This window comes from Oncorhynchus gorbuscha, linkage group LG08 (assembly GCF_021184085.1).
Source record: "Oncorhynchus gorbuscha isolate QuinsamMale2020 ecotype Even-year linkage group LG08, OgorEven_v1.0, whole genome shotgun sequence".
In the NCBI taxonomy this organism is placed as follows: Eukaryota; Metazoa; Chordata; class Actinopteri; order Salmoniformes; family Salmonidae; genus Oncorhynchus; species Oncorhynchus gorbuscha.
Genome location: NC_060180.1, coordinates 38,946,987 through 38,974,978, shown reverse-complemented (window position 1 = coordinate 38,974,978; position 27,992 = coordinate 38,946,987). Strand labels below are relative to the sequence as shown.

Below are 27,992 nucleotides of genomic sequence, written 5' to 3'. Positions count from 1 at the left end.
GAGTGGGTGTCAGTCCCAGCCACCCAAAAAGTCATCCGCTTCTTTTCCACGTGTTCGAGATCAGTGCCTGTCAGGACGAAAGGTCTGCCCTTCACATTTCAACTTACAGTTGGAACACAGCAAGCATGGGGAAAGGGGTAAGTCCTCTTCACTTATTTATTCATGCATATAGAAGGGTATTTTCCTGTCCTTTATACCAGGGTCGGGGTCAATAACATTTCAATTCAGAGAGTAAACTGAAATTGACAAAAATCTCACACACAGAAGCATTGAGGAAAATTGGAGTTTCAGTTCACTTCCTGAATTGACTGAATTGAAATGTAATTGACCCCAACTCTTTTTACACACATACACAGTCCGTCATATGAATGTATGTATGGTTGAGTTGGGGTCAATTTATTGTCTAACACCAACACTCTTGTCTGGTGTTGTAAAATGCCTGTAACTTTCCAAAAAATTCTGGTTGGAGGATTCTGGATTTCCTGCTTATTCTTGTATGATTACAGGAATCTTTCATCCAGGAAATCTAGAAAACCTGGGCATTTTGGGAAAGTTAACAGAATTTTACAACCCTAGACATGTCACATACAGCCACAGACATCATGGAAAATCTGAGCTGGTTTTCTAATCGTGTCTGCAGTGACGCCGGGCGCCGGCTCTATATGCCGTGGTGTTGAGGCATTTTGTGACCACATTGGATTGTAGGATTAGGGCCTAGATAACTAATACCATCAATATATTATCAAGATCTCTATTCACACATATTACAGAATTTCAGTTGTATAACCTGTTTCAATTCCAGCTGACTTTGTTTTCTAGCAGGTGTAGGAGATGATCTGTTATAACATACAGTAGAGGAAACCGGGGAAATTGCTAAATCAGGCACATTTCCTGCACTCCACCAACACTCTACTCTCAAACTCTTTTTGATTGCTTTTTCAATGTGTCGCTCTCTCACACACTCTTTTGCTCTCTCGCTGTCGCTTTCACTCGTCCACACGTTCTGCTGGGAAAGAAAGAGTGACAGCAGCAGATGATTTCCATGAAGCTGCATTCTTCATCAGCGACTGTTCCGATCTGAACAACACACTCACTAATGTCAACTCAGACTTTCCATCGCCACACTTTCACAAAGTAACCAACACACAAATTAACCAACAAGCAAAGCAACGATATCCTACTATACAGTAGTGAAATGTTTAAAAAATATATTTATGAACACGAATATATAATATAAACATGGATATACTTCCATAGGGATCCTATAACTCATTATATATATATGATTTCTACAGCATGCCATATGCAATGCCTATGTATACTTCTCCCTCTGTGTTTGGGAGGTTTGAGTTAAGGGCCTATGTTTGATGTGATAATCTCCTCATTCCTCAGAGTGGTGCCGAAAATGGAGGAGGAAAGAAGAAGAAGAAGGAGAGGGACTTGGATGAGCTCAAGAAGGAGGTGTCCATGGTAAGAGCAACTGGCTGTCTGGGGTTATGTCCCAAATGACACCCTATTATCTATGTAGTGTACAACTTTTGACCACGTCCCACAGGGCTCTGGTCAATAATAGTGCACCAAATTAGCCTGGGTACCAAGAGTGCCATTTGGGACGCAGACAGGCTGTCACGTGTAAAGAACTCAGCGCAGTGCGTTTCATATTGAATAATGACCTTCTGGCTGTGGTTTATTTGAGTAAATCAGATTATTCTGTTCTTTCACAGGATGATCACAAGATATCATTAGACGATCTGGAAAGGCGCTACACAGTCGACTTGGCTCGGGTAACACACACACACACACACACACACACACACACACACACACACACACACACACACACACACACACACACACACACACACACACACACACACACACACACACACACACACACACACACACACACACACACACACACACACACACACACACAGCTGCCCTCCCTTCTGCTCTGCCGAGTCATTTTAATCTCCTAGCCCTGATCTAATCTCTACAAAACTACTGCTTCTTGTCAGTGCTACACACACACAAACCCCCCAACTGTTACTTTGGTCCATGTTTGTCCATGTGGTCCAAGTTGAGTCCACAGGGTTCTCATCCCTGTCCCACATGGGAACCCTACATGGTATCTCCATTACTGGTGTTCAGTGGTATTACAGTGAATATCAGTGAAGTAATATAGGTCCCATATGGAGCGATGTCTATCTGTCTCATCTTTAATCCTACTGACTTTATCTCACACAGAACTAAAACGTTGTATAGTTGCCATATTACAAATGGCCACCAGGGGGTGATGGACAAAATCTGCAATGGTACTATACTGGCACTATAATACTTCTCTTACATTTGACATTTTAGTCATTTAGCAGACACTCTTACAGGAGCAATTAGGGTTAAGTGCTTGCTCAAGGGCACATTGACACATTTCTCACCTAGTCGGCTCGGGGATTCGCTCTTAACCGCTAGGCTATCTGCCACCCTTCTTCAGACAGGCCCTAGATGTGTGTGAAATGTGGTGCCTCTATCACAAAAGGCAGAATCCCTTTAGCTTTAGCTGTAGCACAACAACCAAAAGGGCCGTAGAAATGGAAAACATGATTTTGTTGTTGTGAGTGTGACTGTCTGATTTGCCTAGTTATAAATAACTAATAAACAGAGTCCCCGTAGTTAGGGTCTGTTTGCTGACGGACAGTGATTGTCTATTGACTGTGGTACATGGACAGTGATACATTGACTGTGGTACACGGACAGTGATTGACTGTGGTACATGTTGTGTAAAGTGTTGTATGTCTTGCAATGTAATATTTGTATGCCAGGAATGCCTGTAATATTGCCAAGCAAATTTCCCTATGGGACATTAAATGATTCATTCATTGTCTTCCAGGGTTTGACCAATGCCAAGGCTCTGGAGGTGCTGGCCAGGGATGGGCCCAACGTGCTTACCCCCCCTCCCACCACGCCAGAGTGGGTGAAGTTCTGCCGTCAGCTGTTCGGGGGCTTCTCCTTGCTCCTCTGGATCGGTGCCATCCTCTGCTTCCTGGCCTACAGTATCCAAGTGGCCACTGAAGACGAGCCAGCCAATGACAACGTGAGAACCGCCGCAAGGCTGGCCTGTATAACGTCTGTCATGTTCACTACACATTAACCAACCTGGTCCCAGATCTGTTTGTGCTGATTTCTTTTTCTTTGATCGGGATCTCGTTTAGCCCACCAAGGGCTCGTCTTCCAAGAGTCTTTAGGAAATGTTTAAAAAAAAAAAAACATAAAGAAAGGTAGAAAAATAACAAAAACAAAGTAAAAACACAAACACGGATACATACCTTTGCATATTACGAGTTACACCTGCCAAGCCCCCAACCCTCACCCACCCACATACCTCATGTGCACATATTCATTTGAATTTAAATACAAGATCACATGTTATAATAACCTCTTAGACCCATTCTAGTTGTTGATTAATGTGCTCAGTGAATTATTCTTCTAAAAAAACGATTTGACAAGATTTTCGAACTTTCTGGCAAAGAGTTCCAGAATTTCACTGCCCTGAAACTAAAAGCTATTTTAACTAGCTCTAAATTGGGTTTTGGTGGTCTATACATGGCCTTGGTTCTGCTTCGTGTGTTACGAGAGTGTTTGTCTATGAGTATATCCAGTTTATCATATATAGTGGTTGGTCTTTCAGAGTGGTGAATTTTATGAAAAAGGGTTAGTTAGTATATTATTTTCTATCATTTCCTTGACAGTCAGCCATTCGAGTGCAGTATGCAATTCTACGGAGGGCTTCTCCTAACCATATCGCAGAACCATTCTGGTTGTCTTATTTTGCACTACTTGCAGGCTCTTTAGGTCACCGACACTTGCAATTACCCCGGACGACAGAGCAGTAGTTCATTTGACTATGGATGAGAGCTTGTGAGAGTTATTTTAGAATTTGCTCTGGCATATATTTCGCAATCCTTCTGAGCATACAGGAGGTGCCAATGATTTTGTTGCAGAGGTGATGACCAAGAGAGACTGTCTAGCGGTACACCTAACAGCCTAGTCTCTGAAACCTCTTCGATGGTCGTCCCTCCTCAGCTGTGAGGAGGGTCGTATGTTACTTCTCTCCTTCGTACATCTTAGCATCGCCTTGGTTTCTTTGTTTTCAGCACTTCTTTTATGGTGGGTTATCCCATTTGACGTTTTGGTCATGTCAGCTTTTAAGAGCCTCTTTAAGCTGCCCTTCAAGAATTGCCTGATCCAAACACAGTTGTGTCTTCAGCAAACATGGTTGCATAGAGTTGCCCAGTTCTTAGCTAACGCTGTCTATCATTATCATCGTTGCCAACCTGGTTGCAAACACGCTACATACAGTAAATACAGTACACAAATAAAACAACCATCATCATCATCATCAACATCACTTTCACTCACAATTTTGGAGTGCAACACCAATAACCTTCATCTGGTCATCTTGTTATCTCTCTCTCTCTCTCTCTCTCTCTCTCTCTCTCTCTCTCTCTCTCTCTCTCTCTCTCTCTCTCTCTCTCTCTCTCTCTCTCTCTCTCTCTCTCTCTCTCTCTGTACAGCCCTCTTCCTCTCTCTTTCTCTACCCCATCACTCTCTCTCTCTCTATTTCTCTACCTCCCTCCCCCCTCTCTCTCTACCTCCCTCTCTCTATCTCACTCCCTCTCTCCTCCCTCCCTCTCCCATAACAGTTGTACCTGGGAGTGGTTCTGTCAGCTGTGGTCATCATCACTGGCTGTTTCTCTTACTACCAAGAGGCCAAGAGCTCCCGCATTATGGACTCATTCAAGAACATGGTTCCTCAGGTGAGCTGAGCTGAGACAGCACAGTATATTGCTTTGTCGGCGTCCCAAATGGCACCCTATGAGATGGCCCTATTCCCTTTATAGTACACAGTTGACCAGGGTCCTGTTCCCTTTAAAGTGCACTACTTATTTAGTTTGTATTTTGTATTGTACTTTTTACCCCTTTTTCTCTCTAATTTCATGATATCCAATTGGTAGTTACAGTCTTATCGCATCGCTGCAACTCTCGTACGGACTTGGGAGAGGCGAAGGTCGAGAGCCATGCGTCCTCCAAAACACGACCCCGCCAAGCCCCACTGCTTCTTGACACGCTGCCCGCTTAGCCTGGAAGCCAGACGCACCAATGTATTGGAGGAAACACTGTACAGCTGGCGACCGAAGTCAGTGTGCATGTGCCAGACCTCCACAAGGAGTCACTAGAGCGCAATGGGACAAGGTCATCCCAGCCGGCCAAACCCTCCCCTAACCCGGATGATGCTGGGCCAATTGTGCGCCGCCTCATGGGTCTGCAACACAGCCCAGGATCGAACCCAGATCTGTAGTAACGTCTCTAGCACTGCGATGCAGTCCCTTAGACCACTGCGCCACTCGAAAGGAAACTGCACTACCTTTGACCAAGCCCAGGGCCCTGGTAAAAGTAATGCACTGTATAGGGAATAGGGTGCCATTTGGTCATCTTAACAGTGTGTGAAGGCTATAATAGGCTTAAATCCCCTTGGAAATTCTTCCAATTCAAGTAATTTAATTTCCTTTGAGTGCCTCGAGTGGGCTTACACTGACTTGAGAAGCATAATAAGCTTATCCAACATAACACAACTAATAATTTGAGCCAACTTTGGATTTGCCAATGAACGTTTATCTAAAAACGTTTCATTCTCCCCTTTGTCTCTCTCTTTCATCTCTCCTATCCATCCCTGGCAGCAAGCCCTGGTGATCAGGGAGGGAGAGAAAATGACAATCAATGCAGAGCTATTGGTGAGGGGAGACCTGGTGGAGATCAAAGGAGGCGACCGGATCCCTGCCGACCTCCGAGTTGTCTCCGCTGCTGGCTGCAAGGTGAGGAGAGGTCAGGGAGTTCAAGGGTCACTTTCTTACTATCTGTCCAGGTGGATTACTTAGTTGCTGTCTCTCTCTTTATCTCTCTCTCTCTCTGTCTGTCTATGTCTGTCTGTCTGTATTTATTTCTGTCCAACTGAATAACTTTCCTCTGTCTGTGTGTGAAGGTGGATAACTCTTCTCTGACTGGGGAGTCAGAGCCTCAGACACGCACAACAGAGTTCACCCATGAAAACCCCCTGGAGACTCGAAACATCGCCTTCTTCTCCACCAACTGTGTGGAGGGTGAGTAGGACAAATCCTTTCCTATCTTTTTATTCATTTATTTTGATTTTACAAGGGAGACCTGACCTATTTCTCCTCCCTCTATCTACCCCATTCCATCCACTCATCCATCTTCAATGAATTAATTGCTTGTCCTTCCTTCCTTCCTTCCTTCCTCCCTCCCTCCCTCCCTCCCTCCCTCCCCCTCCCTCCCTCCCTCCCTCCCTCCCTCCCTCCCTCCCTCCCTCCCTCCCTCCCTCCCTCCCTCCCCCTCCCTCCCTCCCTCCTCCCTCCCTCCCTCCCTCCCTCCCTCAGGCACAGCCCATGGTGTAGTAGTAGGTACCGGTGACCATACAGTGATGGGCCGTATTGCCACCCTGGCCTCGGGGCTGGAGACAGGCCAGACTCCCATCAACATGGAGATTGAGCACTTCATCCACCTGATCACAGGCGTGGCTGTGTTCCTGGGGGTGTCCTTCTTCATCCTAGCCATCATCCTGGGGTACACCTGGCTGGAGGCTGTCATCTTCCTCATCGGCATCATCGTGGCCAATGTACCAGAGGGTCTGCTGGCCACCGTCACTGTGAGTATGCCTTGAATGTCCCAGTCAGTTTGGCCCATAGCCTAGGGGCAATAGCCTATCTTGCGTGAGGCAGGTTGATGTGCTTGATGTTGAAGTACACCCCCTGGACAAGACGCTAGTCTGTCGCAGGGACCATCACTGTGAGTCCGACTACTATTGTAGTTGGTGAGTGAAATATCAGTGGGCCAGATTCAATCCCGTACTGGCAGTGGTACATTTATGTGTGCTAGAGGCAGCGGCTTAGACCGCTAGGCACCCCAAGGCCACGGACTGGTATTGTGTATATGGGCCAAATTATAATTCTAAGTCTCCATGCAAATCTCTTGCTAAATCTCATGATTTAAACCAAAGTCTATGAGAGTGTGCTCTGTAGTAGGATTTCCCATCCATCTATTCATCTTTGACCATTACTCTGTCGTTACTCAAGTTTCAGGTTTTATTGTCACGTGTGCAATTACACTGAAATGCCTTTCTTAAAAACTCTTTCCCAACAATGCAATAATCAATGCCGGTAGTACTATAAAATAAGGTCAAGTAGAACAAGAATGAACGAGAAATAGAAATAATAAGAACATGAGAAAGTAATTGAGCTTTATACAGGGACAGTTCCAGGGTCAATACGCAGGGATACTGGAGTGGTAGGGGTAGATATGTATAGGGGTAATGTCCATTTCCTCTCCTCTACCCCCACACTCCCTCCCTCTGTCTCTCAGGTTTGTCTCACCCTCACTGCCAAGCGCATGGCCAAGAAGAACTGCCTGGTCAAGAATCTGGAAGCTGTGGAGACCCTGGGTTCCACCTCCACCATCTGTTCCGACAAGACAGGGACCCTGACCCAGAACCGCATGACCGTGGCCCACATGTGGTTTGACAACATGATCCATGAGGCCGACACTACGGAGGACCAGTCTGGTGAGACCACCCACAGACATCGTCTGTCCCTTCTACATTCAACCAGACCCCTTGAATTAGTTTGCTTCTCTGCTGTGTTAAATGAGCTTTGATGTAAGAATTTAGAACAGAGATACTATACTGTGTGCTATACAATATACTTCAAAAAGATACAAATTCAGCTCAGTCACATTGTCTATGGTTACATAATTCTGGTATTTTCCCAATATTCCCAGGTTTTCCAGAAATCACAGGTTTTCCAGAAATCGCGGTTGGAATATTCCCGGAATCAGGATGGAATATACAGGAAATCTGGGAATCTTCCAACTGGAATTTCTGGAAAATCTGTGAATTCTGGAAAAAAATGTATCATCCCTCTGCAAGTCTGAAGCATCTCCTGTGTTCCTTCAGGTGCCACCTTTGACAAGAGCTCAGCTACATGGCACTCTCTGTCTCACGTGGCTGGACTCTGCAACCGCGCTGAGTTCAAAGCTGGGCAGGATAACTTCCCCATCCTCAAGGTAGGGGATGGCCACTATACACCCACACCGGTGGGGGCTGATGAGGGGAGGAGGGCTTCTAGTAATGACTGGAATGGAATGGTTGAAACAGTCCTTTGTCCGATTTAAAGTGCCCCAATGACCCACACCAATGCGGCTAATGTCCACACACCTGGCCACGTTGAATCTAACAACACAAAACCCTTTCCTCCAAACTATTACAGTAGCAATACTACAGTTTACTATCTAATACTACAGTACTTACTATATAGTTCTATAGTATACTGCAGAATAGTATACTACATACTGTAGTATCCCTCGATTATGTGTAGTACTTCATATAAGGTGAATGCACCAATTTGTAAGTCGCTCTGGATAAGAGCGTCTGCTAAATGACTTAAATGTAAATGTAAATATAGAATGTTGTAGTATACTGTAGAATACAATAGTAAATATTAAAGTAATGTCCACAAAAACACTTCAGTCTGTAAAAACACTACACTTTTTAAACTATAGTAAATACTACAGTATTTAATTTGCATAAACCATGTCCATTGCCCTCCCCCATATCACAATTTGTGCCACCCATAAGTGAGAAATCTACATGCCAAATATAACCATATATTGTGCTCCCTACATGTTAGCCCAGCCCGACCTACTTACAGGCTATGGAAAATGTGCCCTTTTAGTATTTCTACAGTAGGTGTTCTGAAGGAGAAGACGCAACTTCTATGTCAAAGAACACTACAGTAAATAATACAATATACTACAATCTGCAAAAACACTACTTTAATTACTATAGGATATGCTACAGTTTTCAGTTACTACAGTATTTATACTATAGTTAACAGTAAATACTACAGTATACTACAGTAAATACTGCATTAAAGTCCGCAAAAACACTACAGGGAACAGTATATTATTTATACCATTGTATGCTATAGTATTTTTTCATGTGGGTAGTCACATCCTAAACCAATTTTCAGTCAGAAACCCATTCTGACAATGTGAATAGACCGTCTCCTGCTGACTGCTTGATGTTGTGTTGTTTCGTAGAGGGACACTGCTGGCGACGCGTCAGAGTCTGCGCTGTTGAAATGTATCGAGCTCTCCTGTGGGTGTGTTCGCTCTATGAGAAACAGATACCCCAAGGTGGGAGAGATTCCCTTCAACTCAACCAACAAGTACCAGGTATACAATTACCCCTTCAACGTGGACATTCACAACACAAAACATACAGCATAGACCCAACTGCATAAACCAAAAAAACATCCCAATCCATAATTATTTTGAACCACCAGAACCACTAAGAACGCCACTGACACAAGAGTAAAACATGTATATACTTTTTGTCTTCTACCCACCTTCTGAAAGCTTTCCATTCATGAACATGAAGACAATGAAAATGGCCACCTACTCGTTATGAAGGGAGCACCTGAGAGAATACTGGACAGGTATTTATTTACATCAAAACGGTGTCTCCCTCAACAGGTAAATACGATGGAGTCACATAAGCCATTATGTAAAAAGATACATAGACGTGCCCTCTAAATACATCTCTCACTGATTGACCGCGAAAGGTGAATAAATCCTACGTGTTTGTGCATCTCTTAGGTGCAGCACCATCATGATCCACGGTCAGGAGGTTCCGATGGATGCCAACTGGAACGAAGCTTTCCAGAGTGCCTACATGGAGCTGGGAGGGCTGGGAGAGAGAGTTCTAGGTACGTACAGTACCGTATAAAGAGTGCCATCTGAGACTGAACTATCTCCAGACCACACTGGCCGTTGTCTGTGCCCTTCCTTGATGTGTCCCCTCTCAATCTGCATCTCCCTATCTGTTCCCTACATCTTTCCTGTCATAGACACCCCAAAAAATACAGTACAAAAGCAGATTTCTTTTTTTACAAATTTTAAAATTTCACCTTTATTTAACCAGGTAGGCTAGTTGAGAACAAGTTCTCATTTACAACTGCGACCTGGCCAAGATAAAGCATAGCAGTGTGAACAGACAACAACACAGAGTTAGACATGGAGTAAACAATAAACAAGTCAATAGCACAGAAGAAAAAAAATAGGAAAAAAAGAGTCTATGAGGCATAAGGAGGCATGAGGAGGTAGGCGAATAATTACAATTTAGCAGATTAACACTGGAGTGATAAAAGATCAGATGGCCATGGGTGGACTATGTACAGCTGCAGCGATCGGTTAGCTGCTCAGATAGCAGATGTTTAAAGTTGGTGAGGGAGATAAAAGTTTCCAACTTCAACGATTTTTGCAATTCGTTCCAGTCACAGGCAGCAGAGAACTGGATGGAAAGGCGGCCAAATGAGGTGTTGGCTTTAGGGATGATCAGTGAGATACACCTGCTGGAGCGCGTGCTACGGGTGGGTGTTGCCATCGTGACCAGTGAACTGAGATAAGGCGGAGCTTTACCTAGCATGGACTTGTAGATGACCTGGAACCAGTGGGTCTTGAGACGAATATGTAGCGAGGGCTAGCCGACTACAGCATACAGGTCGCAGTAGTGGGGGGTATAAGGGGCTTTAGTAACAAAACGGATGGCACTGTGATAAACTGCATTTGTTTTTACTAGCGTTTAAGAGCAGTTGGAGGCCACGGAAGGAGTGTTGTATGGCATTGAAGCTTGTTTGGAGGTTAGATAGCACAGTTTCCAAGGAAGGGCCAGAAGTATACAGAATGGTGTCTTCTGCGTAGAGGTGGATCAGGGAATCGCCCGCAGCAAGAGCAACATCATTGATATATACAGAGAAAAGAGTCTGCCCGAGAATTGAACTATGTGGCACCCCCATAGAGACTGCCAGAGGACCGGACAACATGCCCTTCGATTTGACACACTGAACTCTGTCTGGAAAGTAGTTGATGAACCAGGAAAGGCAGTCATTAGAAAAACCGAGGCTACTGAGTCTGCCGATAAGAATATGGTGATTGACAGAGTCGAAAGCCTTGGCCAGGTCGATGAAGATGGCTGCACAGTACTTTCTTTTATAGATGGTGGTTATGATATCGTTTAGTACCTTGAACGTGGCTGAGGTGCACCCGTGACCGGCTCGGAAACCAGATTGCACAGCGGAGAAGGTACGGTGGCCGAGGTTGGAGTAGCCAGGAGGTAGGCATGGCCAGCCGTTGAGAAATGCTTGTTGAAGTTTTCGATTATCATGGATTTATCGGAGGTGACCGTGTTACCTAGCCTCAATGCAGTGGGCAGCTGGGAGGAGGTGCTCTTGTTCTCCATGGACTTTACAGTGTCCCAGAACTTTTTGGAGTTAGTGCTACAGGATGCAAATTTCTGCTTGAAAAAGCTGGCCTTTGCTTTCCTGACTCACTGCGTGTATTGGTTCCTGACTTCCCTGAACAGTTGCATATCGCGGGGACTATTCGATGCTATTGCTGGTCGAGGGCAGTCAGGTCTGGAGTAAACCAAGGGCTATATCTGTTCTTAGTTCTACATTTTTTGAAAGGAACATGCTTATCTAAGATGGTGAGGAAGTGACCATGCATCCTCAACTGACGGGATGAGGTAAATATCCTTCCAGGATACCCGGGCCAGGTCGATTAGAAAGGCCTGCTCGCAGAAGTGTTTTAGGGAGCATTTGACAGTGATTAGGGGTGGTCGTTTGACTGCGGACCCGTAGTGGAGACAGGCAATGAGGCAGTGATCACTGAGATCCTGATTTAAGACAGCGGAGGAGTATTTGGAGGGCCAGTTGGTCAGGATAACATCTGTGAGGGTGCCCTTGTATACAGATTTAGGGTTGTACCTGGTGGGTTCCTTGATGATTTGTGTGAGATTGAGGTTGAGATTGTAGGACTGCCAGGGTGTTAAGCATATCCCAGTTTAGGTCACCTAACAGAACAAACTCTGAAGCTAGATGGGGGGTGATCAATTCACAAATGGTGTCCAGGGCACAGCTGTGAGCTGAGGGGGGTCGGTAAGCAGGCAGCAACAGCGAGAGACTTATTTCTGGAGAGATTAATTTTTTAAATTATAAGTTCGAACTGTTTGGGTATGGACCTGGAAAGTATGACATTACTTTGCAGGCTATCTCTGCAGTAGACTGCAACTCCTCCCCCTTTGGCAGTTCTATATTGACAGAAAATGTTATAGTTGGGTATGGAAATCTCAGAATTTTTGGTGGCCTTCCTAAGCCAGGATTCAGACACGACAAGGACATCAGGGTTGGTAGAGTGTGCTAAAGCAGTGAGTAAAACAAACTTAGGGAGGAGGCTTCTGATGTTGACATGCATGAAACCAAGGCTTTTTTGATCACAGAAGTCAACGAATTAGGGTGCCTGGGGACATACAGGGCCTGGGTTTACCTCCACATCACCCGCGGAACAGAGGAGGAGTAGAATGAGGGTGCGGCTAAAGGCTATCAAAAATGGTCGCCTAGAGCGATGGGGACAAAGAATAAAATGAGCAGATTTCTGGGCGTGGTAGAATATAGTCAGGGCATAATGCGCGGACAGGGGTATGGTGGGGTGCGGGTACAGCGGAGGTAAGCCCAGGTAATGGGTGATGATAAGAGAGGTTGTATCTCTGGACATGCTGGTTGTAATGTGTGAGATCACCACATGTGTGGAAGGTGGGACAAAGGAGGTATCAGAGGTATGAAGAGTGGAACTAGGGGCTCCATTGTAAACTAAAACAATGATAACTAACCTGAACAACAGTATACAAGGCATATTGACATTTGAGAGAATCATACAGCAAGGCATAAAGTAATCGCAGGTGTTGATTGGGAGAGATAGCTAAAACAACAGGTGAGACAACAACAGCTAATCAGCTAACACAACAACAGCAGGTAAAATGGCGATGACTGGGCAGAGAGGGTCAGATTAACTACACACAGAGCCTGAGTTCGCGGCTGGGGCCGACAGATGCTGGACTGTCCATGATTAATGGACAGTCCAGCAGGCATCAGCTATGTAGCCAAATGATCATAGTGTCCAGGGGCAGCAGTAGATGGAACAGGGAAGCCACCACTACGCTAGCGACACGGCTTTTAAAGTTAGTAGCAAGGGGCTAGTAGGAGCGTCTGCTCCGACGGAGTCCAGTTGAAGGCACAGAGGAGGGAGTATTCGTCGGCAGACCAGTCGTGGTGCTGCGGCGGGGCACCGTGTCGACAGAGAATCCAAGCCAGATGGCGAAAGAGGTATTGTAGAATTTAGTTTGCTAGCCGGGAGATGCGCCTGGCTCACGGCTAACTGGTGCTAGCTTCGTGGCAGTGGCGTTAGCCACTATAGCCAATCGGTAGCAGCGGTGAACCGGTGCCAAGGTCCAGAGTTTACAGCAAGGATCCGGTGGAGTATTGGGCTCTAGCCGTGTATGAGTGGGGTTCGGGTGAACAGCTGAGTAGGCCGGGAGGTCGGCCTCAGGGATAGCTTCGGTACTGGGTGCCACGGTGAGTGCAAGCTAACTGTGAGCTAGATAGCTGCAGGCTGTGAGCTAGATAGCTGCAGGCTGTGAGCTAGCTAGCTTGCTGCAAGCTATCTGTGAAGATCAGAAGTAGTGGTCCAGGGATTACGGCAGGAATCCGGGAAATTGTTGTAGAGAGACAATCCGATATTTGAACATTGATATCTAAAAGAAAGTCTCTGTCTGTTGTCTCTCTCCCCCTCAGGGTTCTGTCACTTGCCACTGTCTCCGGCCCAGTTCCCTCGGGGGTTCACCTTCGACTGTGAAGATGTCAACTTCCCTACAGAAGGACTGTGTTTCGTGGGCCTCATGTCCATGATTGACCCTCCCCGCGCTGCCGTGCCCGACGCTGTGGGGAAGTGCCGCTCTGCTGGGATTAAGGTGAGTGGCATCATCAACCAAGAAACGTCGCAAAATTCCAGTAACTTTCCCCAAATTCCCAGGTTTTCCATAAATCCCGGTACATTCCCGGAATAATCAGGAAATCTGGGAATCTTTTTACCGTGATTTCTGGAAAACCTGGGAATTTTGGGGAAGTTACTGGAATTTTGCAACCCTACAACCAATTAACCAATCAGCCAACACATCCAAACTTATCTCATTGGGCCCAATCAGAATGATAGGTTGACACATACATGGACATGATAAATGAGAAAAACAGAAAGAAAAAAAGATGGCAAATTGTACAGGTACGAATGTCATAAATGAGGAAAACAGAGCAAAAAACAACAACAGGTTGTTGTATGTGGTGACAGGTAACGATGACATATGGTGTGCTTATAGTTGTGATGATGTGCTATTAGGTTATCATGGTGACAGGCGACCATCCAATCACTGCTAAAGCCATCGCTAAAGGTGTGGGCATCATCTCCGAGGGCAACGAGACTGTGGAGGACATCGCTGAAAGGCTGAATATTCCACTGAGCCAAGTCAACCCCAGGTGTGTGTGTGTGTGCGCATGCGTCTGCGTGCCTGTGTGTGTGCATCTGTGTGTGAACGCTCACGTGTGACTTTGTCGGCTTGTACCTGTGTCTCGCTCCCAGGGATGCCAAGGCCTGTGTGGTGCACGGGGGGGACCTGAAGGACATGAGCGCAGAATACTTGGATGACCTGCTCAGGAACCACACTGAGATAGTGTTCGCCCGCACCTCACCTCAGCAGAAACTCATCATCGTAGAGGGCTGCCAGAGAACGGTGAAAGGACGCCTGTGTGCGTGTGTGCATGTGTTTGAATGCGTGAATGCGAGCGTGTGTATTTGTGTGTGTGCATGTGTGTGTGTGTTTGAGTCACTCTATAATTAAAGCATGGTTTGGAGTTAGAAATACTGAATCTATTATTTTGTTCAGAGTTTGATATTGGGGGGCTATTATTCTATAGAAAAGTTTTTGATGGGAAAATGGCTCCAAAATTGACAGAGGCAAAAAACATGGAAACGCTGCATTTATCTCCAATTCACAGCTGTTATTCAACTAAAATGTTTCTTATTTCATGATCCTTTGTTCTCTTGTTCTAGGGGGCAATTGTTGCGGTTACTGGGGACGGAGTGAACGACTCACCTGCCCTGAAGAAGGCTGATATCGGGGTTGCCATGGGGATCGCTGGGTCTGACGTCTCCAAGCAGGCTGCTGACATGATCCTCCTGGACGACAACTTCGCCTCTATCGTCACAGGAGTGGAGGAAGGTAAGGAAGGAAGGAAGGAAGGAAGAAAGAGGAAGAGAGAAAAAAAAGTGGAAAAAATTGAAATACTGTGAGTCAATCAATTTATCTGTTCTTCTTCAATCCCAAACAGGCCGTCTGATCTTTGATAATTTGAAAAAGTCCATTGCCTACACTCTGACCAGTAACATTCCAGAGATCAGCCCCTTCCTCCTCTTCATCATTGCCAGTATTCCCCTGCCCCTGGGCACTGTCACCATCCTCTGTATCGACCTGGGAACTGACATGGTGAGGACCTACCATGCTGACTGGAAAAGGAAAACCCGCACTGAAACAGCCTTAGGGGTGGTTGCCCGGACACAGATGAATCCTTAGTCCTGGACTAAAAAGCAATGTAGAATCTCAATTGAAAGTGCTTTTTTAGTCCAGGATCAGTTTTACTGCTGGTTGTGACTGTGAGTGTCAAGGAGGATAGACATGATGAGTCAACATGGCCAGTCATAGAATTAAGAATTGACATGCTGGACTCAATAGTTCATCATCAAAAGTCTTTGTGTGCAGGGTTTAAAAGGCATCGAAACTGTGAAAGTAAAACCCACACTCACTGAAGTAGTTGTAGTGTTATTTCACAGCAGCAGAAGAGATCAAACAAACTGACTGCTGAAGAACATTACAACTATTTCAGCAAATTCTCTGTTCTATGACTGGCCATGTTGACTCATCATATCTCTACTCCTTGACAGTCACAACCAGCTCTTAGCTTGATCATACACTACCTTACAATCTATTACTCATCACTGCCCTGCCCTGGGTCAGGATGAAAGCTACTAAATCCACCAAACCAAACTGGATTTGTATCCACTCTGCTGTGTGGATTCTGGTCTCACAATAGTCCATTTCCCACCTTAACTCACTCACATTGCCCTGTTGTTGCCTTGCTGGCAGGATTGGGTAGGTTACTTTCTAAATGTAATCCATTACAGTTACTAGTTACATGTCCAAAATTGTAATCGGCAATGTAACTTTTGGATTACCCAAACTCAGTAACGGAATCTGATTACATTCAGTTACTTTTAGATTACTTTCTCCATAAGAGACATCAGAAAATGACAAAAATGTATGTTACCAATTGAACGACATCTATTGCAGGATGAATCAATGTTAAAGTTTACATAGCTGGCCATTACTTTATGGGTTGATTATGTAGGCTTCTTCTAACCCATCGCGCTCTACTACATATAGAGTAGTAGCTTACAATTACATTTTCTCTTTACATTAAAAACCAGAGTCTATCAGAATTCCAGTCATTCCAATAAATGTTATAGCCCTTGATCTTCAAGAATAGGACTTGGAAATATGGAAGTATAGATTAGCCATATTGTTTCACCTGAGCGTGACCCCAAAATTAAGGACTTATTAGCCAGCCCTACTCTGTTGTTTAGGATTTTTCTGTCATGGAGGACTGATTGGACTCATTGATTCGAGTTGAAAAATAAATGCTGTGCTCATGGAATGGCATGCTTTGAGCACTACTGAAAGTGCTATTTACATGTGAAAAAATGAATGCCATATGCTGCATTTGCTATAGGCCTATTGTTGACCTTTTAGTTGGTGACACTTTGACTTCTTGGTTACGTTAGTGAGTGTGGGTAATCCAATTTTTCAACTCGAATCAATGGGTCCAATCAGTCCTCCATGACAGAAAAATCCTAAACAACAGAGTAGGGCTGGCTAATAAGTTACGCAGCTGTTTAAAGGGCAAATCCACAGATGAAACAAAAACAAAACGGACACCCCGGCTCTGTTTTGGTAAAAGGCTGCGTGTGATGGGCCTGGAGAAATGTAACCACTCTTAGATTAATAGACAGAGTTTTAACCATGTTATGAGTCTATACAGTGTTTGTTTACATTTCAATTGTTCACAAACCTCGGAGTAAAACAAGCTTATATTTTGGGTTCTCATGGAGTGTGACAGTTGAACTAAGCTCATGAGGCATTTATAAGTTATATTCTTCAAGAATCAATGGAGATATATATATATATAAGTCCAAAAATGGATGTATTAACTACAGATTGACCCTTTACCCCTAAAAGTGTGTGAGTTTGAGCATGCTTCCATTAGGCCCATGGATTATTATTATATTGAGCAATAAAAGCCCCACCTTTACTCCATAGGCTGGGATCCGCACTATGCAGCTGTTGCAAGAGCACATTTTTCACTGGCTGTCCACTGGTTTCAAAAACAATGATTGATAGATTGATTGATAGGCAGCTTAAAATTCTTGAATTCAACCATTATTGGGTTCAAATACACATTTAGATTTGTGAACAGCCATCCACAACAACCACGATCTGTAAGGTGCAAATAGTGAAATGAGAGAGCAGCAGTGTGATTCACATCAATGCGCTATGTAGATATTAATAATAAGTGAAATCCGTATTGCCGTAGACTACAACCACTGCTGTCATCCTTACCTCCAAGCGTTCATTCACCATTGGAAGACATAGCTTGGACTATAGTTTACAAAAGCCTATTCCTGCGATCCATCAAACACATTTGGTGTGTCATCATAATGGTCTCTGACTTGTGGTCAGACTCACTCAGGTGGAACAAATTTAAATTTGTGCCTTTTTTTCAATGCTGATTTGAATGTCACTGAGAAAACAGAGAAGTGTCAATATTTATTTTTCTCACAAACATCCTTTCTCAATTTAAAAGTAATCTTTGAAGTAATCATCTAGTTCTTCAAAAGTAGCTGTAATCTGATTACGATATTTATGCTGGTAACTCTTACATGTAATCCATTACTCCACAACCCTGTTTACTGGTAAAACCTTCAACCAATAGTCAGGGCTTTTTTATTATGGAACCTACCCAGCAAACATGACCCCATTGGACTCATGTGAATATTCAGTGGGCAAGGTGGGCACGGGCTAGCCTACACCAAGCCCACACCAGCCCAACACGGGCTAGCCTACACCAAGCCCACACCAGCCCAACACGGGCTAGCCTACACCAAGCCCACACCAGCCCAACACAGGCTAGCCTACACCAAGCCCACACCAGCCCAACACGGGCTAGCCCACACCAAGCCCACACCAAGCCCAACATGGGCTAGCCTACACCAAGCCCACACCAGCCCAACACGGGCTAGCCCATACCAAGTCCAACACGGGCTAGCCCACACCAAGCCCACACCAGCCCAACACGGGCTAGCCCATACCAAGTCCAACACAGGCTAGCCCACACCAAGCCCACACCAGCCCAACACGGGCTAGCCCATACCAAGTCCAACACGGGCTAGCCCACACCAAGCCCACACCAGCCCAACACGGGCTAGCCCATACCAAGTCCAACACGGGCTAGCCCATACCAAGCCCACACCAGCCCAACACGGGCTAGCCTACACCAAGCCCACACCAGCCCAACACGGGCTAGCCTACACCAAGCCCACACTAGCCCAACACGGGCTAGCCTACACCAAGCCCACACCAGCCCAACACGGGCTAGCCCACACCAGCCCAACACGGGCTAGCCTACACCAAGCCCACACCAGCCCAACACGGGCTAGCCCACACCAAGCCCACACCAGCCCAACATGGGCTAGCCCACACCAAGCCCACACCAGCCCAACACAGGCTAGCCCAAACCAGCCCAACACGGGCTAGCCCACACCAGCCCAACATGGGCTAGCCCACACCAGCCCAACACAGGCTAGCCCACACCAAGCCCACACCAGCCCAACACGGGCTAGCCCACACCAAGCCCACACCAGCCCAACACGGGCTAGCCTACACCAAGCCCACACCAGCCCAACATGGGCTAGCCCACACCAAGCCCACACCAGCCCAACATGGGCTAGCCCATACCAAGTCCAACAGCAGCTAGCCCACACCAAGCCCACACCAGCCCAACACGGGCTAGCCTACACCAAGCCCACACCAGCCCAACACTGGCTATCCCACACCAAGTCCAGCACGGGCTAGCCCATACCAAGTCCAACAGCAGCTAGCCCACACCAAGTCCAGCACGGGCTAGCCCACACAAAGTCCAGCACGGGCTAGCCCACACCAAGTACAGCACAGGCTAGCCCACACGAAGTCCAGCACGGGCTAGCCCCCGCCAAGTACAGCACAGGCTAGCCCACACGAAGTCCAGCACGGGCTAGCCCACACCAAGTGCAGCACGGGCTAGCCCACACCAAGTCCAGCACAGGCTAGCCCACACCAAGTCCAGCACAGGATAGCCCACACTCCAGCTAGAGGCGGCGCTCATTCAAATATTTGGGGGTGTGGTTTGCACATAGTTATTTTGGTGCAACCGTTACTGAGTGTCACTACAGTTTAAGGGTTCTGTTGTGTGATGCCCAAATATTGGTGATCTTGTACAATGCCAATGATGACATCTGTAAAAATACTTAAATATGTGATATATGAGAAACTTGTCTTTCTGATGCAATGTATCACATTTCTTAAATACCTGTAAGGCTTGTAAATTATGCACTTCATGCATTGAATTGAAAGTGTCACAAATAAATAATAAATAAATAAAATGTGCATCGACCCATTATGGGCAGCCTACACAGGGCCAATATTTTAGCCCGCATTGGGCTAAAATCGTGTAAATGTGGGCTTGTTTACTGGGTATAGCTTTATCACATTGTTCTGTCTGTCATGCACTCTCTCACACTCCTCTCTGTCTCTTTCTCTCCCTCTCTCCTTCTCTCCTCTCCCGTCTGCGTCCAGGTTCCTGCGATCTCATTGGCCTACGAGACGGCTGAGAGTGACATCATGAAGCGTCAGCCCCGGTGCCCAAAGACAGACAAGCTGGTGAACGACAGACTGATCAGCATGGCCTACGGACAGATAGGTCAGAATACCTCCTCTACTTGCAAGCTCATCCATGGGTCTGTGTCCCAAATGGCACCCTATCACAGGTCCTGGTCAAAAGTAGTGCACTATATAGGGAATTGTGTCTGTCCACAATATGATAAAATGACATAAAACACACACATCAATGGTGGTACTCAAATCTACACAAATACTATGATGTAGACCAGGGCTGCCCAACCCTCGTCCTGGAGATCTACCTTCCTGTGGGTGTTCAGTCTAACCCTAATTTAACACACCTGATTCTACTTATTAGCTTCTCAACAAGACCTTAACTAGCGACAGTAGGATCAGATACGTTAAATTAGGGTTGGAACGGGCAGTCCTTCCCGGGAGGAAGAGCAGCTACAGGACAGTAGATCTCCAGGAAGAAGGGGGAAAGGAGAAGATTAATTGTGTGTCGCATAGCAATGATAGGAGAGACCATGTGAGGTTATGACAGAGCCAAGTGACTTGGTGTAGTGTAACAAAGGATTTTGCATTTGTCCCAAATGGCACCCTTGAGGTGGTGATCCGTCAGATATGTCTGCCAGAGCAGAGATGCGGCCACCTGGTCAGAAGGGGGAAAGGAGAAGATTAATTGTGTGTCGTCTGCATATTCCCTATATGGGACCTGGTCGAAAATAATGCACTAGATAGTGAATAGGGTGCCATTTGAGACGTGCAGATTGCCTTTTTAACCTCTGTTATTCATTGCAGTTATTGAAAGTTACACTGGGTGTACAAAACATTAGGAACACCTTCCTAATATCGAGTTGCTCCCCTTTTTTGCCCTGAGAACAGCCTCAATTCGTCAGGACATGGACTCTACAAGATGTCGAAAGCGATACACAGGAATGCTGACCCTTGTTGACTCCAATGCTTCCCACAGTTGTGTCAAGTTGACTGGATGTCCTTTGGGTGGTGCACCATTCTTGATACACACAGGAAACTGTTGAGTGTGAAAATCCCAGCAGCGTTGCAGTTATTGATACACTCAAACCGGTGCGCCTGGCACATACTACCATACCCTGTTCAAAGGCACTTAAACCTTTTGTCTTACCCATTCACAAGGCTTAAAAATCCTTCTTTAACATTTCTAGGGCAGGCGTTCCACTAGTGGAACCCCTGCACAACATTCCGCTGAAAAGGCAGCGCGCGAAATTCAAAAATATTTTTTAGAAATATGTAACTTTCACACATTAACAAGTCCAATACAGCAAATGAAAGATAAACATCTTGTTAATCTACCCATCGTGTCCGATTTAAAAAATGCTTTACAGCGAAAGCACAACATATGATTATGTTAGGTCATGGCCAAGTCAAAAAAACACAGCCATTTTTCCAGCCAAAGAGGAGTCACAAAAAGCAGAAATATAGATAAAATGAATCACTAACCGTTGTTGATTTTCATCAGATAACACTCATAGGACATCATGTTACACAATACATTTATGTTTTGTTCGATAATGTGTATATTTATATCCAAAAAATCTCAGTTTAAACAGACTCAGTTGTTCACAGAATTAAACATAGACTTCTCCTTAATGCAACCGCTGTGTCAGATTTTTAAAAAACTTTACGGAAAAAGCATAATCTGAGAACGGCGCTCAGAACCCAAAACAGCCAGAGGAATATGTGCCGTTTTGGAGTCAACAGAAGTTAGAAACAACACCATAAATATGAACTTACCTTTGATGATCTTCATCTGAAGGCACTCCCAGGAATCCCAGTTCGACAATAAATTACTAATTTGTTCCATAAAGTTTCATAAAGTCCATCATTTATGTCCAAATAGCCACTTGTTGTTAGCGTGTTCAGCCCAGTAATCCATCTTCATGAGGCGCAGGCACTTCATCCAAACAAAAACTATAAAAGTTCCATTACAGTCCTTTAGAAACATGAATCAATCTTTAGGGTGTTTTGTTAACATAAAACATCAATAATATTCCAACCGGAGAATTCCTTTGTCTGTCGGGAGCGTGCATCATGAGACCAATACACTCTGCCAGACCACTGACTCAAAGAGGTCTCATGAGCCCCTCTTTTATAGTAGAATCCTCATTCAAGTTTCTAAAGACAGTTGACATCTAGTGGAAGCCGTAGGAAGTGCAACTTTATCCATATCTCAATGTGTATTTGGTAGGCCAAGCTTTGAAAAACTATAAATCTCAGATGTTCACTTCCTGGTTGGATTTTTCTCAGGTTTCTGCCTGCCATATGAGTTCTGTTATACTCACAGACATCATTGAAACAGATTTAGAAACTTCTGAGTGTTTTCTATCCAATACTACTAATAATATGCATATATTAGCATCTGGGACAGAGTAGGAGGCAGTTCACTCTGGGCACGCTATTCATCCAAAAGTGAAAATGCTGCCCCCTATCCCAAAATAGTTTTAACCTGTCTCCTCTCCTTCATCTACGCTGATTGAGGTGGATTTAACAAGCGACATCAATAAAGGATCATAGCTTTCACTTGATTCACCTGGTCAGTCTATGTCATGTTTTGTACACTCAGTGTATATTGTGCTGATGCACTTGTCTGTCTCTCTCCAGGTATGATCCAGGCCATAGCAGGTTTCTTCACCTACTTTGTGATCCTGGCTGAGAATGGTTTCTGGCCAGCGACCCTCCTTGGCATCCGTCTGAACTGGGATGACCGTGCTAACAACGAGGTGGAAGACAGCTATGGACAGCAGTGGGTGAGAATGAGAGGTTTTAACACACATAACACATACAGATTGGAGCAAATGGTAAAAGGTCCATGCAGTCAGTAGCTATATTTTAAGCAGAGCCACCACAAGTTACTACAACAGTTTATTTTTTAAGTAAACTTGCACACCTTGTTGTACTACCAGGTGCATGGAGAAAATTTGTGGTGATGGTGGAAAAAGAAAAATTCCAGCACACCAGTCATTTGGATGCTACCAACAATTGAAAGGATCTAAATTGTTGGAAGCATCCAAATGACCTGTGTGCTGGAGTTTTTCCTTTTCTTGACTACGGCAGGTTTAAGACGTGTAAGACGTGTTTCCTTCTGCAGACCTATGAGCAGCGAAAGGTAATTGAGTTCACCTGTCATACCTCGTTCTTTGCGAGCATCGTGGTGGTGCAATGGGCTGATCTGGTTATCTGCAAGACCAGGAGGAACTCTGTCTTCCAACAGGGCATGAAGTAAGTGGAAAAGGATGCGTCTCAAATGACACCCTAATCCCCCATATAATGCACTACTCTTGACCAGGGCCCATATGACTCTGGTCAAAAGTAGTGCACTATATAGGGAATAGGGTGCCATTTGGGAGACACCCAATGAAAGAAGAGGATGTTTTACTTTGTATAAGTAGAAGGCCTATGTATATGGTCTTTTTTTTAAAGTGGTCCCCTTTTCTTGTCGTACTCTTTCCTGTATTCACATGTGCCATCCCCATTCCCTTAACAGGAATCGTATCCTGATCTTTGGCCTGTTTGCTGAGACTGCTCTGGCTGCCTTCCTGTCCTACTGCCCAGGAATGGACATCGCCCTCCGCATGTACCCCTTGAAGTCAGTACTAGACAACATATTCTCCAACCTACCCTAAAAACAATGACATCATATCCCCAACACCCCCGTTTTCATTCTACCCCAAAACTACTAAGTCCCTCATGTGCCTTTCTCATATCACACTTTCTCACAGACATGGATTTTACAATGTACCACACACGTCTCCACTCTATAATCCCCAGCCTCAACACCTCCAAAACATGTCCCTCAAATGTTCTAGTCACACCCTTATCACATCCTCGTATCACCCCAATGATTCGGAGGGTGCATCTGCATGGATTTTCAACCTGGACTTCTTACAATATGTTATGAATTGCAATTTGTACAATATGTTACCAATTTCTTGTGGCTAATGTTAACTAGGTGGCTAACGTTAGCTAGGAATTATGGTAAGTGGTTAAGGTTAGTTTTAAGGTTAGGAGATAGGTTAAAGGGTTAAGGTTAGGGTTATGGGAAGGGTTAGCTAACATGCTAAGTAATTGCAAAGTATCTAAAAAGTAGTAAGTAGTTGCAAACTTTCTAAAATGCTAATGTTGTCCTGGATTTGCGTTCACTATGTTACGTCTAGTCTATGAGGCCGGGCTGGATTTTTAAATGAGCTACACCAACTACCCTTCCCTTGTTTCGCTTACTCTCTCTCTCTCTCTCTCTCTCTCTCTCTCTCTCTCTCTCTCTCTCTCTCTCTCTCTCTCTCTCTCTCTCTCTCTCTCTCTTCTTTCTCTCCTTCAGGGTCTCCTGGTGGTTCTGTGCCCTCCCATACAGTGTGCTCATCTTCATCTATGATGAGATCCGCAAGCTCATCATCAGGAGGTGTCCTGGAGGTGGGTGACATAGAGTAACAGAGTGACACATAGGTGATACAAAAGCAGTGGTGTAAAGTATTTAAGTAAAAATACTATAAAGTACTACATTTTGGGGGGTGGTATCTGTACTTTTCTTTACTACATTTCCCTGGCACCTAAAGTACTCGTTACATTTTGAATGCTTAGCAGGACAGGAAAATGGTCCAATTCATGCACTTATCAAGAGAACCTCCCTGGTCATCCCTACTGCCACTGATCTGGCAGACTTTGTAAATGAGGTCTGAGTGTGCCTTTGGCTCTCCGTAAATACATAAAAAAAGAAAATGGTGCCGTCTGGTTTGCTTAATATAAGGAATTTGAAATTATTTATCCTTTATCTTTTGATATTTAAGTACATTTTACCAATTGCTTTTTCTTTTTATACTTCAGTATACTTAAAACCAAATACCTTGAGACTCTTACTCAAGTTGTATTTTACTGGTTGATTTTCACTTTTGCTTGAATCATTTTTTATCAAGGTATCTTTTACTCAAGTATGACAATTGGGTACTTTTTCCACCACAGATAAAAAAAGACTTAGGGTGACATAGAGTACAGTGGGGCAAAAAAGTGTTTAGTCAGTCACCAATTGTGCAAGTTCTTCCACTTAAAAAGAAGAGAGAGGTCTGTAATTTTCATCATAGGTACACTTCAACTATGACAGACAAAATTTTCCAGACTTATTTTCCACCATATGTTGCAAATCAATTCATTAAAAATCCTACAATGTGATTTTCTGGATTTTTTTCTCATTTTGTCTGTCATAGTTGAAGTGTACCTATGATGAAAATTACAGGCCTCTCTCGTCTTTTTAAGTGGGAGAACTTGCACAATTGGTGATTAACTAAATACTTTTTTGCCCCACTGTATGTGACACAGAAGATGCTGGTTGTCTGTCACTGAGACAAAAATATTCAAAAAAGTGAATTTATCGTGACAGTTAATCGCTCATGTTAATTAGTCATGTTAATAATCAGATTGATGTGCTGGGGATCAGCGAGTAACTGAGTTAAAAGGGCCTTTTCATATTGAATCACAGATGAAGAGATAATGGGACATAATGACGTTGTCTAATATAGTCATAATCGTGTCTGACTGTTCTCTTTCTTTCTGTTTTATAGGTTGGGTGGAACAGGAGACTTATTATTAACATTCAGAAAATTATTATTGTGAGTTTGAATTTTTGTCCGTCTGTGTTAATGAAAGGGGAAAGGGGAGATATCTAATCAGTTGTGCAACTGAATGCATTCAACTGAAATGTGTCTTCTGCATTTAACCCAACCCCTCTGAATGAGTGAGTATATTTGTGTATGCGAGGTCTAGCTTAGCAAAGAACATAGCTTTTGTGTGCACAACAAAAATACCGTACAAATTGAATTTTGTCTTTGAAAGTGATTAACAATGGGTGGTCATCTGCCATTTTTAAAATAAGCCTAAATCACCACGGTTAGTGTGTGTTTGTTTGTCTACCCGGCAATTGGCGTATTATTGCATGGATCAGTTTATCAGTACACAATGCTGGTTCTCATAGAGAATTCTGCTGCAAATAAACTTGTAATTGTGATTTGACATTTCTGAGTTTTCCAGATGACAATTATTGTACTAGAAGGATTTTCCAAACCCAAATGTCAACCTAACAAGATGTTGCAACATGCCTGTACCATACCAATGCACCCTGAATATCTTTTCCTACACCGATTAAATACAAAAATCAGTGCTGAAGGCTATTCATCCCTAATGGGACCCTATTCTCTACATAGTACAGTTCATGTGACCAGAGCCATATGGGCCCTGGTCAAAAGTAGTGCAGTATGGAATAGGGCGCCATTTGGGTTATCATAGTCTGGTTGTGTAAAAAAAATGCTCTGAAAATCTCGATATGAAATAAAGTGAATCTGCACAAAGCAGTTGTTGTTTGCTCTGGTATTACCCCATCACGCATGCACTTCTAATGTGATGTTGGCAGCACCCAAGGGGCTTGAATTTTTGTATTTTCTTTGCTGAACAGGTGGGGCTCAGAACACCTGCCATGATTGATGGGTCGCCACTGAGCCCACATCGCATATCAAACAAGCACGACACAAACAGGCAGTCAATTTATTTTAATTTTATTTATTTTATTTCACCTTTATTTAACCAGGTAGGCTAGTTGAGAACAAGTTCTCATTTACAACTGCAACCTGGCCAAGATAAAGCGTAGCAATTCGACACATACAACAACACAGAGTTACACATGGAATAAACAAAACATACAGTCAATAATACAGTAGAACAAAAGAAAACAAAAAGTCTATATACAGTGAGTGCAAATGAGGTAAGTTAATAAGGAAATAAATAGGCCATGGTGGCGAAGTAATTACAATATAGCTATTAAACACTGGAATGGTAGATCGGCAGAAGATGAATGTGCAGGTAGAGATACTGGGGTGCAAAGGAGCAAAATAAATAAATACCAGTATGGGGATGAGGTAGGTAGATGGGCTGTTTACAGATAGGCTAAGTACAGGTGCAGTGATCTGTAAACTGCTCTGACAGCTGGTGCTTAAAGCTAGTGAGGGAGATGTGAGTCTCCAGCTTCAGAGATTTTTGCAATTCGTTCCAGTCATGCGCAGCAGAGAACTGGAAGGAAATACGACCAAAGGAGGAATTGGCTTTGGGGGTGACCAGTGAGATATACCTGCTGGAGCACGTGCTACGAGTGGGTGCTGCTATGGTGGCCAGTGAGCTGAGATGAGGTGGGGCTTTACCTAGCAGAGACTTGTAGATAACCTGTAGCCAGTGGGTTTGGCGACGAGTATGAAGCGAGGGCCAACCAATGAGAGCATACAGGTCGCAATGGTGGGTAGTGTATGGGGCTTTGGTGACGAAACGGATGGCACTGTGATAGACTGCATCCAGTTTGTTGAGTAGAGTGTTGGAGGCTATTTTATAGATGACATCACCGAAGTCGAGGATCGATAGGATGGTCAGTTTTACGAGGGTATGTTTGGCAGCATGAGTGAAGGATGCTTTGTTGAGATAGAGGAAGCCGATTCTAGATTTAACTTTGGATTGGAAATGCTTAATGTGAGTCTGGAAGGAGAGTTTACAGTCTAACCAGACACCCAGGTATTTGTAGTTGTCCACGTATTCTAAGTCAGAGCCGTCCAGAGTAGTGATGCTGGACGGGCGAGCAGGTGCGGGCAGCGATCGATTAAAAATCATGCATTTAGTTTTACTTGCATTTAAGAGCAGTTGGAGGCCACGGAAGGAGAGTTGTATCGCATTGAAGCTCGTCTGGAGGTTAGTTAACACAGTGTCCAAGGAGGGGCCAGAAGTATACAGAATGGTGTCGTCTGCGTAGAGGTGGATCTGAGAATCACCAGCAGCAAGAGCGACATCATTGATGTATACAGAAAAGAGAGTCAGCCCGAGAATTGAACCCTGTGGCACACCCATAGAGACTGTCAGAGGTCCAGACAACAGGCCCTCCGATTTGACACACTGAACTCAATCAGAGAAGTAGTTGGTAAACCAGGCGAGGCAATCA

General features: G+C 44.6%; 1 protein-coding gene across 1 annotated transcript; it reads left to right on the top strand.

The window, feature by feature from the left end:
* The first annotated feature begins 8 nt into the window (after positions 1 to 8).
* On the top strand, positions 9 to 26,370 carry LOC124041634 (sodium/potassium-transporting ATPase subunit alpha-2-like). The gene is made up of 24 exons (XM_046359439.1): positions 9 to 137; positions 1,393 to 1,470; positions 1,725 to 1,784; positions 2,888 to 3,091; positions 4,701 to 4,814; positions 5,736 to 5,870; positions 6,038 to 6,155; positions 6,450 to 6,718; positions 7,432 to 7,630; positions 8,021 to 8,130; positions 9,166 to 9,300; positions 9,484 to 9,563; positions 9,724 to 9,833; positions 13,755 to 13,930; positions 14,353 to 14,489; positions 14,593 to 14,743; positions 15,064 to 15,232; positions 15,342 to 15,496; positions 19,955 to 20,078; positions 22,637 to 22,782; positions 23,124 to 23,254; positions 23,520 to 23,621; positions 24,351 to 24,442; positions 25,585 to 26,370. The coding sequence occupies exons 1-24, from the start codon at positions 126 to 128 to the stop codon at positions 25,611 to 25,613; spliced, it is 3,036 nt and encodes a 1,011-aa protein (XP_046215395.1). The 5' UTR covers positions 9 to 125; the 3' UTR covers positions 25,614 to 26,370.
* The last annotated feature ends 1,622 nt before the right edge of the window (positions 26,371 to 27,992 follow it).